At 38.8% G+C, this 14,974-nt stretch overlaps 2 protein-coding genes across 2 annotated transcripts; both read right to left on the minus strand.

Moving 5' to 3' along the window:
• Positions 1-395: 395 nt before the first annotated feature.
• PCOAH_00022130 (Uncharacterized protein) lies at positions 396-6,386 on the minus strand (the record flags this gene model as incomplete). The annotated part of the gene is made up of 1 exon (XM_020059020.1): positions 396-6,386. The coding sequence occupies one exon, from the start codon at positions 6,384-6,386 to the stop codon at positions 396-398; it is 5,991 nt and encodes a 1,996-aa protein (XP_019914662.1).
• A 1,961-nt stretch (positions 6,387-8,347) lies between these two features.
• Positions 8,348-12,975, minus strand: PCOAH_00022140 (Phosphoinositide phospholipase C; the record flags this gene model as incomplete). The annotated part of the gene is made up of 5 exons (XM_020059021.1): positions 8,348-8,441; positions 8,563-8,624; positions 8,810-8,888; positions 9,001-12,572; positions 12,625-12,975. 5 exons carry the CDS (start codon positions 12,973-12,975, stop codon positions 8,348-8,350), a joined length of 4,158 nt encoding a protein of 1,385 aa, XP_019914666.1.
• Positions 12,976-14,974: the final 1,999 nt, after the last annotated feature.

Below are 14,974 nucleotides of genomic sequence, written 5' to 3' on the forward strand. Positions count from 1 at the left end.
GAAGAGAAAATAATACAAGATCGTTTCACAATTGTTATTTTTAAATACACGCAGAAGTTGTGGGACGCAACATGGAGTGATTTGCATAGAGCCGAGGTGATCGAAAAAAAGGGAAATGCAGAACACCCCGCGTTGTAATGTGCAAGCGCGCAGGGGCGTTTTCCCGCTAAAAATGAAAAGTAAAAAATAAAAATTTTCATTTTCGCTGATTCGTTTGTCGGCGTATGCACATAATGGCACACATTCATGTGTTGAGATGTACACATTTTACGTTACCCACGCTGGTTGCTAAATTTTGCAAAATCTAGCAGAAATAAAAAAAAAAAAAAAAAAAAAAAAAAAAAAACGCATATATCAATATGAAAAGTGCCTCACTACACATTTTTGCCTCCCCCTCAGACGAAATCTAACTCAATGTTAAACATGGGTTTGTTTTTAAAAATATTCAAGTTCAATTCACTCATTCGTGATATGAGCGATTTCCTCTTTTTTAAATTATCTTTTATAAAAGTGAGGAAGATAATTTTTGTTTGAATAATTTTCAGCAGTTGTAATTTCTTCTTATATTTTGTGGAACTTTTTTCCTCTTCACTGAACTGAAGAGTTAAAATATTTTTCAATTTTTCCTTGTCGTTTTCGTTTTCCTTTAAGCATGCTATTACACCGTTGTATATTTTTATCTCCAAATCCTCATGGAAGCCTTTGCAGATAAATATGAAATGGTTTAAAATTTTTAAGGACAGCGATCCGTTGAATAGGAAGTTTTCCGTGGAGTCACTTTCATCACCCGTTGCAACACCGGTTGGTGAAGCCACTCCTGGACTTCCGCCTGTGTCTCCCTCACCCTGTCCTTCCACCACGTTCAATGCACCTGTCTCGTCCATTATGTCCCCTTTAACCTCTTCCCGCTTGTTGAATGACTGTTTTTGCATTTTCTCCTGTGGGGAAGTTCCTTTCTGTGTCTTTTTCTTCTCCTCAGTTGTTGTATTTTCCGAGCTGTTGGAGGGCACTTTCCTTTTTTTCCCACTGGGAACACTATTATTCGTGTCCAAATTTTTTCGAGTGTTCTTCTTTTTTGTTCCTATTTTGAACGACACATCTGAGTCGGATGTTGAGTTGCTGCTCGAACTGTCTTCCATTTTGATGTACTTTTTATCCACATTCTTTGTTTTATCGTCCTGCTTATTATCCAACGTGGTCATTTTTCCATTACGGCTTCGCAAAATTGCCCGGTAATTTTTATTCATTTCTTCGGAAGCGGTGCTTCCCTCTTGTGGGTCTTCCACTGAATGATCATCCGAGCCTTCCTCCAAACGTTCATCCGAAAGTTCGTCCGAATTTTTCTCCTCCTTCAGGTGTTTTCTCTTCACCCCTGCAGTGCGTTTCGCTGGTTTTATCTTGCTGTCCCTATTTTTTTCGCCTCCCACGTGTTCTTTTCCCATCTTCTTGTCTTTTTTGTCGACTTGCTCATTTTCTTCGTTTGTCTGGCTGGACGATTGCCCCTTCGACTTTTCGCTTAGTTGAATGCTATTATCATCCAGCAGATGCGCTGATTTATCTTCGCTTCCGTTGTGCACATTCTCCCCTTGTTTTGGCGCTCCACCCGTTGGACTACAAACTTCCGTGTCATCCTTCAGATTTAACATTCTCTCGAAAAAGTAAAAATTATTTTGGTTCAATTTTCTAAAGGATATAACGTATAATGTACTAAAAAATAATTTGAAGAAGTATGGCAATATTTTTTCACTGTAGAAAATTCTAAAGAGTAGCAAGTTTAACTGTGTGTAGTAGTTTTTAATGTTTTTTTTTTTTATATAGTAACTTCGAAAGTTTGGGTAGGTAATATAATTTTCCTGAACCAGTGCTGGTTTGTTAATACTGTTACTGTCCATTAGGAGCAGCAGAATAATGCTCGTTCGGACTGTATACAACAGGACAGAATGATTTGTTATATGAGCTGGTAGTCTTATTTTCCTTTTTTTATTTTCCTTATGCACACAATTGTACGTATCTGCCAGTTTGATGAATTTCTTCACAGAGGAGATTACTTTTTTTAAAATATAATTTTTGTTTTCACTTTTTTCTACTAAAATGATGTACACAATTTTGTAGAAAGTTGTCTTGTCGTACCTTAGGTTGAAGAGAAAAAGTAAGCAGCTGATCAGGAAGCAGACATTATCACTCTTCAATACATGATTGTTACAGGTTAGATTTTTTAAAAAGAAAAATTTGTACTCTTCTGAGGTTGTTTTATGTCCATTTTTTTTGTCAAAATAATTCTTAATTTCATAATTTGACAAAAACTTAAATAAACCAATTAACTCCTCCTTAAAGCGGTTAACATTTTTCAGTTTTTCATCTTCAAAAATTATATCCTCTGTGCTGTTCCGCTTCAGGTGCGTTAGGTACATGTCTGCCTCTTTTATAGAAAAGAGACAATAAATTTTTTTTAAAATTTTCAAACACAGATATTTCAAATACCTCTCGTAGTACGCATTTTGCCTCTCCTTCGAGTACAAAAGGCACAGCATCTTGTTGGCAACGCTGTAGTAGTCGTCCACACTCATTTTTAGGCAGCTGTCGTATAGTTTGCTCTTTTCGTTGTTTTTGTTCTTCTGGGTAAAGATAAAATACAGTATTATCACATTGATGTAGAGGGAGGACACCTTTTTGCTGCTCGCATGGCTGGGTTCGAAGAAGTTCACTTTGAAGGAACTTCCCTTGGACAGGATGCGTGACAGGTGACTGCCGTTTGGGCAGGCTGCTGCGTTGTCATTAATGTTGTCAGTAACGTTGTCAGTGACGTTGCCCGTCGCGTTTTCTGCGTCCCCCAATTCAAGCTCCATCCCGCTGAGCACCGCCAAGCTGTACGCGTAAACCTCCTCCACCTTGGCCCTGTCCAGAATGCACTTCATGCACGAGAAGATGATTCCCTTGTTGGAAAACTCGCAAAATAAAATATCATAAATGATGAATTTGAAATTGTAGTACAAGTTATTCTCCTTCAGAATATTTTGAAGCAATTTTAAAAAAATATAAAAAATGTTCTGATAGAATTTTACCTTTTCTTCAATCTTGCCCAGGGTGGCAGTGGCTCTCTTATCAGGGGACATTTGCAAATCCTCTGCGCTCTCATTTTCTTCCTCCACCTCTGATTTGTTCGCCTTTACGACATCCTTATCCTTCCTAAGGTTATAATATTTTACATTATTTTCAAATTTCTTCGTATTTTTATTATATACTTCGTTGGCGTTATTTCCCTGGATTTTTTGTTGGTCTATTATTTTAATTTTCTTCATCTTATTTAGTGCCAATCTTAAAATGTAAAAAATGGACACGAGGTACTTCTCCACTTTCACATCCTTCAAGAAGGTGTGCAGCAATATGAAGGACATATTTAAAAATATTCTGTGATTGGTGAGTTTTTTTTCCTTTCCTTCAATGACTAACTTTATATTCTGTATGATGAAAAAATAAAAGTCGTCAAATAGGAACACCAGGCTGGCATTAAAAATGGGATAAAGTACATCCATGCGGGTGTTAGCTAGCTGTTTTATTATAGCCAAATTGGTTTTTAAAATTTTGCTATACACGTTGTCCTTATTGTTCAGAAAGAGCTCATTTATGAGTTTATCTACTTCATTTTTTTTGGATAAGAAAGAGTGTAGCTTTTTCACGAATCTCCCTTTTTCATCTTCCTCCCTTGTTGGATCGTACCCCTTGGTGCCTGCCCCTTCTCGTCCGTCTGCGCTGCCCCCATCACCAGTGCTCTTCTCTTTCTTATCACTCAGGTTGCTGCCAACGCTGTGCTTCTTCAGTTTGGGCGTCTCCTTCATGACTAAAGGTACGCTAAAATCGGGGGAGCAAAACTCATCCAGCTTCTTTTCCGTGTTTGCCTCGAAATATTTCAATGTCCAGTAATTTTTCTGGAAAAAATTTATTATGTTCTTTTTTTCCTTCTCCTCATTGCTATGTGGGTTTTCCAAGCTGTTCTCCACGATCTGGAGCGAGTTGTCCTTTTCCTTTTCTGACGAATCGTTGCCCGATTGTTCACTCTCAGGGTGGTTTCCTGATGGATGTCTTTTTTTTTGGCTATTACGCTTCTCCTTTGCGTCACCCACTTCCTGATCCTTCCTTTTTTTTCCCTGCCCGTGTGTGGAGTCGTGATCGCTATCCCCGTCGCTGGTGCTGCTGCTGTTGTGCTCTGCATCGCTACGTATTGGTTTGCTTACCCCGTTTGTGCAATTCTGTTGTTTGAGTTTGAGGAATAATTGCAGTTGGTGCGTTACCTTCCGCTTGGTCATGACCAGGGCAGTTAAAAAGTTTCGAAAGTTGTACTTAAGCGCGTACAGCAAAAAATAAAATTGATAAATGACGTAGAAGAGATCCTTCTGCTGGAAAGCCTTCTCGTATAGACTTTTAAAAAGATACTTTTTAATAAAAGCAAAAGAGAGCATTAACCGTTCGTTGAATATTTTTTCTTTAAATTTTTCCAAAAAATTGTTAAATAATTCAACGTATATAAATAAAAAGGGTCTGAGGATACTTTCGCAGATCTGAAAAAATTCGTCATTCAAATTCATTTCATTTTCGTAAATAATGTTTATTAGCTTATTGAAAATGTGGTCATAAATGTGTAGGTACAAATTTGTCACTTGGCAGAAGTAGTCTGTGTTGCTCCTGCTAATGATGTAGTAAGCTTCTTTAAAAAATGCACATATATATTTGTCTATGTGTATATTATCTGCCACAAAGGGGAGGTACTCCTGTTTCATTTTCACGCCAGTGTTGTTATCTGTTTGGTTCTTTCCCCCATTGTCTGTGTGGTGCAAAAAAGGGGCAATAGGTGCACCGTTAAACGTAACGTGATTGTAAACTAAGTGGTCACTATCCATATCGTATATAAAACGAAACACATTCTTCAGGTGAATAAAAAATTTCGATAAAAGTTGATGCTTTCTCGAATGGTATTTTGAAAAATTGGCCAGCAGCATATTTCGCACAGCGCCTTCCTCAGCACTAATAAAAACGAAAAACAGCGAGGATGTGAATAATTCCTGCAACTGGTCATTTTCGCATAGTAACTTCAGCATGTGTATGTAATATTCGTAATTATTTTTATACTGCAGATTTTTGAAGGTGATAATATTTATAAGCAATTCGAAGTAAAACAGGTAATCTGAGAGGTGCACTTTTTGGTCCACCATTTCCACTTCCTCATTTAAGAGTTTTTTTTTTTTTCTCACTTCTGTATCATTTGTCTTGCTCAAATAATTTATCGTGTTGATCAAAATGCCATCCACAACACTGTGCATCTTATCTTTGTAAATTAAAAACAAAAACAGAAATAGCTCCTTGTAGATGTTCTCCTTGCCTTGGTTAATGTAGTAATTTTCGATAAATTTTTCTATTAAGTAAAAATTGACATTTTCGAAGCAGGATTGGAAATACAGGAACAGGTAGAAGCAATCTAGTTCTTTGTCTAGACACTCTATTTGTGTGATTGTTCCTGGTGGCAAGGTCTCTCCCGCCTGGTCACCACCATCACGGCCGTCTATGCTTTTTAATATAGTACCCTTTTTTCTCTCCTTTCCTCCTTTCTTCGTGACAGCCTCTTCCTCCTTGCCGCTTCCCTTCGTGGCCGCTTCGCTCCCTGGCTTTGCACTGGTCACTATGCTCGCATAGTACTCCCTCATCTCCTTCTCGTCATTCTCATCTGGCAGGAAAAGTCCATCCAAATTGAACCTGTTATCATTAACAAGTAAACTCCCCCCGTTAACTTCCCTCCGTACAACGTTAAGCAGCAACTGGAACTTTCTGTCTGCATATTCGCTCGCCCGTCTGAAGTTTTTATTTTGATACTGAGATATGTTGTATAGCGACCGATATATTCCGAAGAAGGAATGTTGGTTAATAAAGTTGATTAAATTTTTTAGCAAAAAGTCTAAAATTTCTTTTTCATTTTTTATAATATTTTTTAAAAATATTCTTCTGCAGCAGTCACATACATTTTCAATGAATTCCTTTTTGCTAATTTTGTCGCTAATTTTGTTGCCAATTTTGTTGCTAATTTTGTTGGGTTTTTTTTCCTTAATGAAATATTCATACAGGAAAAACGCTTTCTGCAGAAATTCTACAATTTCTTCATTTACGAGATGGTCGTCTAGTTTTTCCTTACAGAAGGCATTTAAGATGGCCACATTTTCCTCATTGTACATATTTTTTTCTTTAAAAAATAACAGAGCTGCATTTTTCAAGTTTTTGCTGTCTACCCCCTTTTTGAAGTGGATTGTGTCGTCTCCCTTAATTGTGCTTAGCCATTTTTTCTTCTCTTCTATACTCTCGTTGCACGTAAGTGAACGTGTATTTCCATTTGCGTTTTTCATATTTCGCGTCAGTCCTTTGAGCTACTTTTTTTCTGTCACTATTGTCAGGGGGTGCTAGATATGCCACGCTTCGTGGGAACACAAGGGTGTATATGCCTGAGCATGTATATGTGGTATTCACACGAAAACTCATTCACCTATGCGCTGCGCATGTATGTACAACTCGTGGAACAGATACTCTCCTTTCAGAGGATCGTGAACCATATGCTCCATCCAATTCTGTGCACGATTTGGATGCAACTCAACGTGTGTGTTCGTTCACCTGTTGCATAATTCGTGTACACTTAATATCTCAAATCAAAGTTACAAAAAAAAAAAAAAAAAAAAAAAATTTTATCCTTAAAAAATTGTAACCCGATGGTAAATGGTAAATTAAAAAAATAAAAAAAATTAATCATCACACATATTTTTACATGTTCCACTAATGGGTGGAAAAAATGAATTCGCACGTGTGGTTTATTCTTTGCACAGCTTTTGCCCTTGGAGTGGATCACTCCGTGTGGCATCACTTGGTGTATTTTCTCTTAACGGGGAGACTCCTGGCAGGCCCGGTTCGCGAAAATTCCGCCCTCGCGTAAGGGGGCACCTCAGGGTAAGCAGAATGAGCAACGCGCTTCACTCGCCGTTAAAGTTGACACACTTTCCCGAACGCATGATTACACCCTTCCTCGACATTTGGTGAACCTGCTTCTTAACTCATTCACCTTTTATTTTTCACCACTTCATTGTGGTTGGTTAGGTCAATACTATGCCTTCTTTTGAAAATTGTTCAGATTCAGGTGAAAAGAAAAAAAAAAAAAAAAAGTCGCAAAAAGTTGGTGCGCATGCTTTTTTCTGGTGTTCACATGTCTGCGCGAGGGCGTGCAAGCATATGGCAGTAAGCATGCAGTGTTATAACGTGGGTGTAAACGCATGGACATACGGACGTATGCGTTGGCGTGTTTACACTTAGGTTGTCCTCGTGCCGGGCCCACAAATGTGCACCTCCGGGTGTGGGAGTAGCCCAGTTTGGGACGATGAAGTGCATGCCGTGTGGAACGAATATATGCACATACGTATGTGATCCGAGTGCATGCGTAATCATCACCAACGAGTGGGGGAGTGAAGTGGAAACGATCTTTTATAGGGCCAATTTAAAACGCTTAAAGAGCGAATAAAGGATTGGTGTGGGTAAACAACACATTCTTTACAGTTTGCGCTGAAAATGTTTTTTGGGTGTAACTATACCAAAAAAAAAAAAAAAAAAAAAACTCAGTAAAATGCAACATTCCATGTACAAACATACCAAAGTGGGGAACATTTCGTAGAAGCGTGTAAAAAGGTGTTTAGCAGGATTTATAAAACAGGTATTCACATAAGCATGTACATTGTTCTTCCTGTTCCCCTTGAACCACTTAAAAACGTCGTTCAGTACCCGCGTGCAAGACATATGTATTCAGTTTATACGCACATAACACCATTTCGTACGAACAAATGTAATTAACTTTTTTATGTTCCTTACATGTGGACGCATATGTGCAAATGTATGTACTGGGGGGAGGGGCACAAACTTAAGCGTGCATAACGCACTCTCTTTTAGAAGTACTGCCACACAATTCTTCCTATGATTTGCAGGAATGTTTGCAAAATGAAGGGTAAAGCAGAATTGCATGAAAAAAAATAACACGTTGGCGAAAAATTAGGGTGAACAAATGAGACGTATATGCACGTGTGCATATTTATATATACATAAACAGGGACATACATAAATGTACAATTAAAAAAGGGACAAAAAATGAGTTCAACATAACAAATAATATCGTAATGCTTACAAAATATTATTAAAAACTAAACATTATTTAAAAAAAAGGAAAGGCTGGTGATGAAACACCCTTGAAATTGTTTAAATCGTAGGAGATTCTTTCTCCATGTGTGCGTCTACACAAACAACGCAAGCGTGGATGTGTAACATTTTGGAATCCTCAGTTGCCGTTTGTGCCAATTTTTAGATTAACCAAAATGCCGGATCCTTTTATGTCCTTCAAGTATTTGTCGCACAGCGGAACAAATCGGATGCTGCAAAAGGGGAGGAAAAAAAAAAAAAATTAAAATGTGCAGAAAAATGCAGATGGAAATCATATACGCGTGGGCATATCATCGTAACGGTTATCCGTTATGGTCCACTATTCTGCTTTACCCTTCTCGGAGACATTTAACTGGGAAACAGGCGCAAGCAATGAGCTCGCTTTTTACGGTGTCCTGTAGAGGGGGATTAGAAAAAGGGAAAAAAGAAAATAAATAAAATATAATAGAAATATAAATAAAATACATTATGACTTCCGCAATGGGGGGGCTCTCCCATTACGCGAACGAATGTATTTTAGCAGTAGACAACAGAGTAGGCATCCCTAACAGCTGCGTCGTAATTATCCTTTTTAACTTACATAAGTTTTCAGCTCAAACACAATGAGGGCCAGTGAAGGGTACATTATTTTCATTTGGAACATTGATGGCTTCGACCAACTGCAGGGAGGGGGAGCACATCGACGGGGTGTCAACATAGGTAGTGTAAATGTGTGCATCTGCATGCGCCACTACACATAGATGCAGCAATCCGTACGCAACGGAGCCCTACCAATAGTTGAGGTCGTAAAAATTGACCTTGGCGATCTCCGTCTTGAAGTAGTACTTGTTCTCATTGTAGCCATGCACGGATATGGTGACATACAAATAGAAAAACAAATTGTTTGCCTTCTTCAACTCCTCAAAAGTTTGGTAAAAACTTCTATTCTTAGACTTGGATGAATTATTCTTAGTCGAATCTGTATTACCATTATTGGACGTAGTAGTATTGCTGCTGCAACTGTTAAAGCTACTGCTGTGCGAGAGGGAAGAACATAATAGGAAGGATTTATATTCTGATAACATGTCCTCATATTTCTCTTCCACATTCAAGCATTTGCTATGAATATAATTCACGTCGTTGTCATTATCGTTAAATTTTTTCATGAGAAATTCATGACTTATATTTTTTTTCTTCTTATTGTCATCTGACTGTACATCTGAGAAAAAGAAATTTTTTTTTTCCTTTTCTAATTTTTGTACTTGTTTAGAATTTTTCATTTTTTTGTTAAATTTCTTGTGTGTCTGAATATGTTGTATCATATCCATTTTGAATAATTTTTTTTTTAATTTCTTCTCTTGATATTTATTCTTAATGGAGAATAATAAGTTGATTTGATGCAAAGACAGTATTTGCAGGTCGAGGTGCAAAATGCTGTAGTCCTTTTTTTCATTAAACCGTAAAATTTCTGGCTTTAGGATGTACCCTGAGTGCTTTCCTCCATTTTCTAGAAATCTTCCTTTGTTGAGCAGCATGCTCAGCCCATTGTACTGATAATTTAACGCCACAAATTGGATTCCTGCGCTCCAGAAAATGAGTGGATTAAAGTTGGTGGACGCCAGTCTTGTCCCAGAAGGGTACACTCGGGTTAAAGTCTTCTGGTTATATTTTATTATCTCATCTTCATTCTTCTTAATCAACTTGATAAATTTATTTTCGCTAATCGAGCATATTTCGTTGTATGTCCTATTTTCGCAGAAATTCTGAAACGCGTATCCCTTCAGGCAGGAGTACTCATTTAGTATGTTATTATTATTTCTTGCGTTTTGATTTACCGTTTTTTTATCGCCCTCTTCCGTAGTTCCATTAACGATTTTTTGGCTAGCCAGAAGGGGGGCACGACCATCATCATCTTCTTCTGTAGGAATGTCATTTGGGGGGGCATTACGCGGGTTAATATCATCATCCCCCCAAGTGGATCTCTTACTGTTACCTTTTCCTCCCTTTTTTCTTCTCCAAAGTTTCATGCCTTTTACCACCTGGTGGTTGTCATCCAGCTGGTCGTCCTCCACAGCGTCAGGGTCATGGCACAGACTGCTCATGTAGATATTTCGCTTCTTCCGTTCGTGGATGTACCCCTTCTGGATGCTGTTCTTTATGTAGCTGTCGAATTTTTTCTCAATGTCATCATCGTTATGGTGGTTTGAACTTCCCCCGATGCAGCGATTATGGTTTCTCTCAAAATTATTTTCATCACTACCATCGCTGTCACCACTTTCGCCGCTTTCATCACGAAGAAGGTTGTGTACGCCCCCCAAGTGGCCATCCTGTTCCTCCTCATCGTCTTCCCCAACGATGTCGGAAATGTACCCCAACTCATCATACATGACGCTCTGCAGACCTTCAAAGATGAAGTAGAACCCCGAGTTCTCATTATTCCCAAAGTGTTTATATTTTACCAAAAATCGGTTCTTACAATTATGCGGCGTTATATTATTAATTTCGTCTCTACTTTTTGGAATGTATAGCTGCTTCCCTAAAATGCATATCAATATTTTAGCTATTAAATTTTTGTGTTTATTTTTGCAGTGAATCTCTAACGACAGGATGATGGGGTAGGGGGAGGTTGTAAATCCGAAGAGCTTACACGCAATGAGGGTGTCACAGAAAAGGATGGAAGAGGTTAATTTGTATCCATAGAAGCCATGATAAACAACGATGTTTTTATTAAAATAGTAACAATCGAATTCGACACATCTACATCCATCTATGAGGATGTAAATATATTGTTCGATATTGCTTGAGCTGAAGATTTGTTTTCTTCCAAGGTAGGTGTTGTGACTGCTATTAATCCAGTAGTTACAAAGGGGTAAATTCATATTTTGGTAAACTTTAGAATACTCTGGACACATTATGCTATTTTCCTTTGAGAGAAGAAAGTAGACCAACCCGATCTGTGTCAAGTAATGCTTCTCCTCATTAATCATAACAAATGGGATGTTGTATTTCTTTATCGTGTTTAGCAGTTTATATATTGCTTTGGCTCTAATGTAGTAGGACTCGTTTTGCTCACTTCGTTGGTGTTCCTGTGGGAGGGTGCACTTTCCTCCATGGTGATTACTAACTTTGGCGTTGCCTGCACTATCACTGTTGTGACCGCTATGATAGGTGCGCCTATTCTTTGCACTGTCCCACCTTTTGTTTGCACTTAAGCTATCGCTTTGGTATCCCACGCCGGTTGAGTAACCGTTCCGATTTCCGCCTGTTTTCCCCTTTGCGGTGCCCAACCCTAACTTTTCTCTCAGTATATTTAACACGGTGGTGTAGTCTTCATCCTGGCACATCCAATTTTCCGGCAGGAGAAGTGCATTTGGTAAAGTGTCCACCCCGAAGTGGAAGTCATTTTGATTAACCCCCTCCTTATTCATATTTTTTATAATGGTTCCTCCCCACTGATAGTTGCCAAAATTGTTCTTCACAGAATTGGACGGGATGATGTCTTCTCTTGATTTGTGCTTACCAACCGAATTGCCTTCTCCGCAGGGGTTATTTTCACATTGTTGCTCCTTCCTCAGGTGGGTTCCTTTAGAGTTATTTTCTGCATTTTTGGTACCACTCCTTTGTGTAGGATCCCTTGCAAGGGGTACTCCTCCTTCTGTGTCGCCTCTTCCATTAAATTGCCCAACCGAGGTGGAAATAACAGCGCTCGATGACAAGGTTTGTAGTCCGTTCTTTCCGCGCATCCCCTCGTGAACGAAAAATTCATGATCCACTTGACGCGCCGTGAAGATTCTCTCCTCACATTTCCCCTCACACTGCACATCAATCAAAAATTCGATAAAGTTCCTGTTGTCTATACAGCTGGAGTTCTTCCCCTTATACATATCAAAGTACGTGGTAATATGTTTATTTGAAAAAATATGTTCCAAAATTTTAGTAAAACCTACGTAGTTAACAGTACCTTTATTTTTATATATGGAAAAATAATGATACAGAATTTTCATGTTCAAATAAATGTTCAGGCTTCTGAGAATGATATACAGCTGGGATAGGGTCAATGCATTGATATCCTTCAGGCCAGAAATGATGTAATTATCGTATAGTTTGTTTCCTTCACATATGAAAGACTTCATTCTCTTTTTACCTGACCCTTTGTTAATAAACTTGTACTGATAATACATCAAGCCAAAGAGCCACATCTTCCACCTCTGTATATCGAGGAAAGTAATTCTCAAGTTCCTTTGGGCACTTATAATTTCAATAGATAAATTTTTTTCTTCTTCTTTTTTTTTAAAAAAGGAAGATTCTGATCCATCCAATATTTTTATGATATCCCATATGTACAAAATTGGGTTTTTATTTTCCTTCCCTTTTTTTTTTTTTTTTCGAATTCCATCTTATGCAATAATTATTTACATCTAGGTAGAAAAATTTCAACGTCTTCTTTTGAAAAATATTACTGCTGTTCCATTTGTACACATATTCTCCTTCTTTCATTTTTTCTATACACACGGGGAGGTACGCATGTGTCAACACATTTTTGATGTCAAATCCGAGTTTCGAGTCAATTCCGTCTGCATTCTTTTTGCTGCAATCCTTTTCCTTCTTCCGGGGGGTTGCCCCCTCTCCTCGGTCATGTCGTTTCACCCAATCAGAGTCCTCATTTTTGTCTTCCCCTGCGCTCTCCGATAGTAGGCCTATTTCATCATCGTCCTTTTGTATTTCTTCATTGCATGCATCTAGGGGTATACTCTCACTAATGGTCATCAGGTACGCGAGGGGGGGAATTTATCTATCCGTCTATCAATTTACCGTGTCTATGTAAGTACGTACCGTTTCGTGTATGGTTTAATGTGCCATGCGAAACGTGCAAATATGCGGCCCGTACCTTTACACGAACAACGCTGTGCTGTTAATCCCTCGGCCTTATCACCACATAAAAGAGCTATCCAGAGATCGAGCCAACGAACGAACGGTGCCGTCAGATGAATCTTTTTTTCTTCTTCTTTCCCCAGATGTTTAAAAGTGCCTAACAGAACGGCTGACGGGTAAACACTCTGCTATCCCCGTTTCTGCTGTGTGGAAATTTTAGCACACACGTACAACAGTATGCATTAAAAGGGAGCGGGGAAAAAGGAAAAAAAGATGATGAAGAGGAATATGCAAATTTAAACGTCCAATCCTCAAGATGCCAAAACTGCACACGTAAAAAGTTCAGTAATATGTGTGGTGTGTACGTATCAGCTGACCGGGTTGGTAATAAAATGAAAGGCGAAAATCAGCAGCGTGCACTGAGCGTGATAAACGCAACGTGGAAAAAAAAACAAAAAAGTAACGAAAAGGGAAACACGAAAAAACAAAAAAAAGGGGAGACTCTGAGGGGTAGTTTCAACGGGGTAGCTTCGACAGGGTAGTCAACATATCATACCAGTAGCTTGCATCGAAACCGGGGGGCAAAAATTGATGCGGTTCATTTGATACTCCCTTGCACATGTATGCGTTTTTTTACACGCTCGCGCAGGTGAACGCGTGAGTGCATCCCACCTGACATACACCCCCTGCATGAACATGCGTGTGTGTACGTGTAGGCATACGCTTACATTCTCGGTGCCTCACAAATAACGTAAAAACATTTCCACTTTATGGTAAAAAAAAAAAAAAAAAAGGGAAAATAAGCGGCCAGCTAACAAGTCCGCAGGGTAGACCACTAAATGGTGTACTCGGCAAATAAATAACAAGATATGATGGCACAAAAAATGACGAAAAATAAAACGATAAAGCTGCGTTTGGTCGTCCCCAACAAGAAGACAAATCAACACACGGGCATGAAATACAAAAAAAGAATTCAAACGTAGGTGAAGGAGCTTGGAAATGTAAAGGAGAAAAATGTCAACACGGCAAAAAATAAATGGTACGATATGCTCCTCGGGGATTCTTCCAGAGGATGATAAAAAAAAAATGAAACATTCACGCGTTTACAAAGTACTCACTAAACGCATCCGTAGAATGTGGATAAATTTATCTTGTAATAATGTCGATTCAGGGGCTGCGCAATGGGTCTGCCAATTGGCGACGACAGTGTAAAAAAAAAAATGGGAACAGCGAAATGGAGGAGTAGCAAAATTAACGTGACGGGGGTTCTCACTGATTGGTGTTGGCTGTGCCCCTTTTATTCACATTTTGTAAGGTACTCACGTTTTGCCATAATTATCATGACATAAGACACGCAGCGCAGGACGGCAAATCAAACAAGCCAATTGGCAATAGTCGTAATGGGAGAAGCAGCCCCTGCAGTCGCATTAGCCGTAGTAGTGGCTATAACGTATTAACAGTAAGGATGGACAAAAAAAAAAAAAAAAAAAAAAAAAAAAAAAAAAAAAAAAACTTCACGATGCATGTAAGGAAGGGCTACCCTGCATCATCATATTTTAATGCATTTTCGACGTCAGTCTTTACTTGACGTTCGCACGTACATACATATGAAATTAGAACATATGCTCACACGGAGTTGGGATCCCCTTCTAGTGCTAACTACTAAGGGGGTGATAAAACAAAACGCGGCACGAAAAATAGAAGCAGCGTAAACCACTTTCCATATTTTGTGGGCGCAACTACGTGCGTAAGTTGATGAAGGCCGATGTTGGGTCTAACTCTGGTATATGCACATGTGCGTCACTGCGGACGTCTGTTACATCCAGGGTTGATTATACCCTTTTGAACTGCCCTCTTTGTGTGCAAACTGCTGCGAGAAATGAAACAGTATGGA

Source organism: Plasmodium coatneyi, chromosome 8 (genome assembly GCF_001680005.1).
Source record: "Plasmodium coatneyi strain Hackeri chromosome 8, complete sequence".
In the NCBI taxonomy this organism is placed as follows: Eukaryota; Apicomplexa; class Aconoidasida; order Haemosporida; family Plasmodiidae; genus Plasmodium; species Plasmodium coatneyi.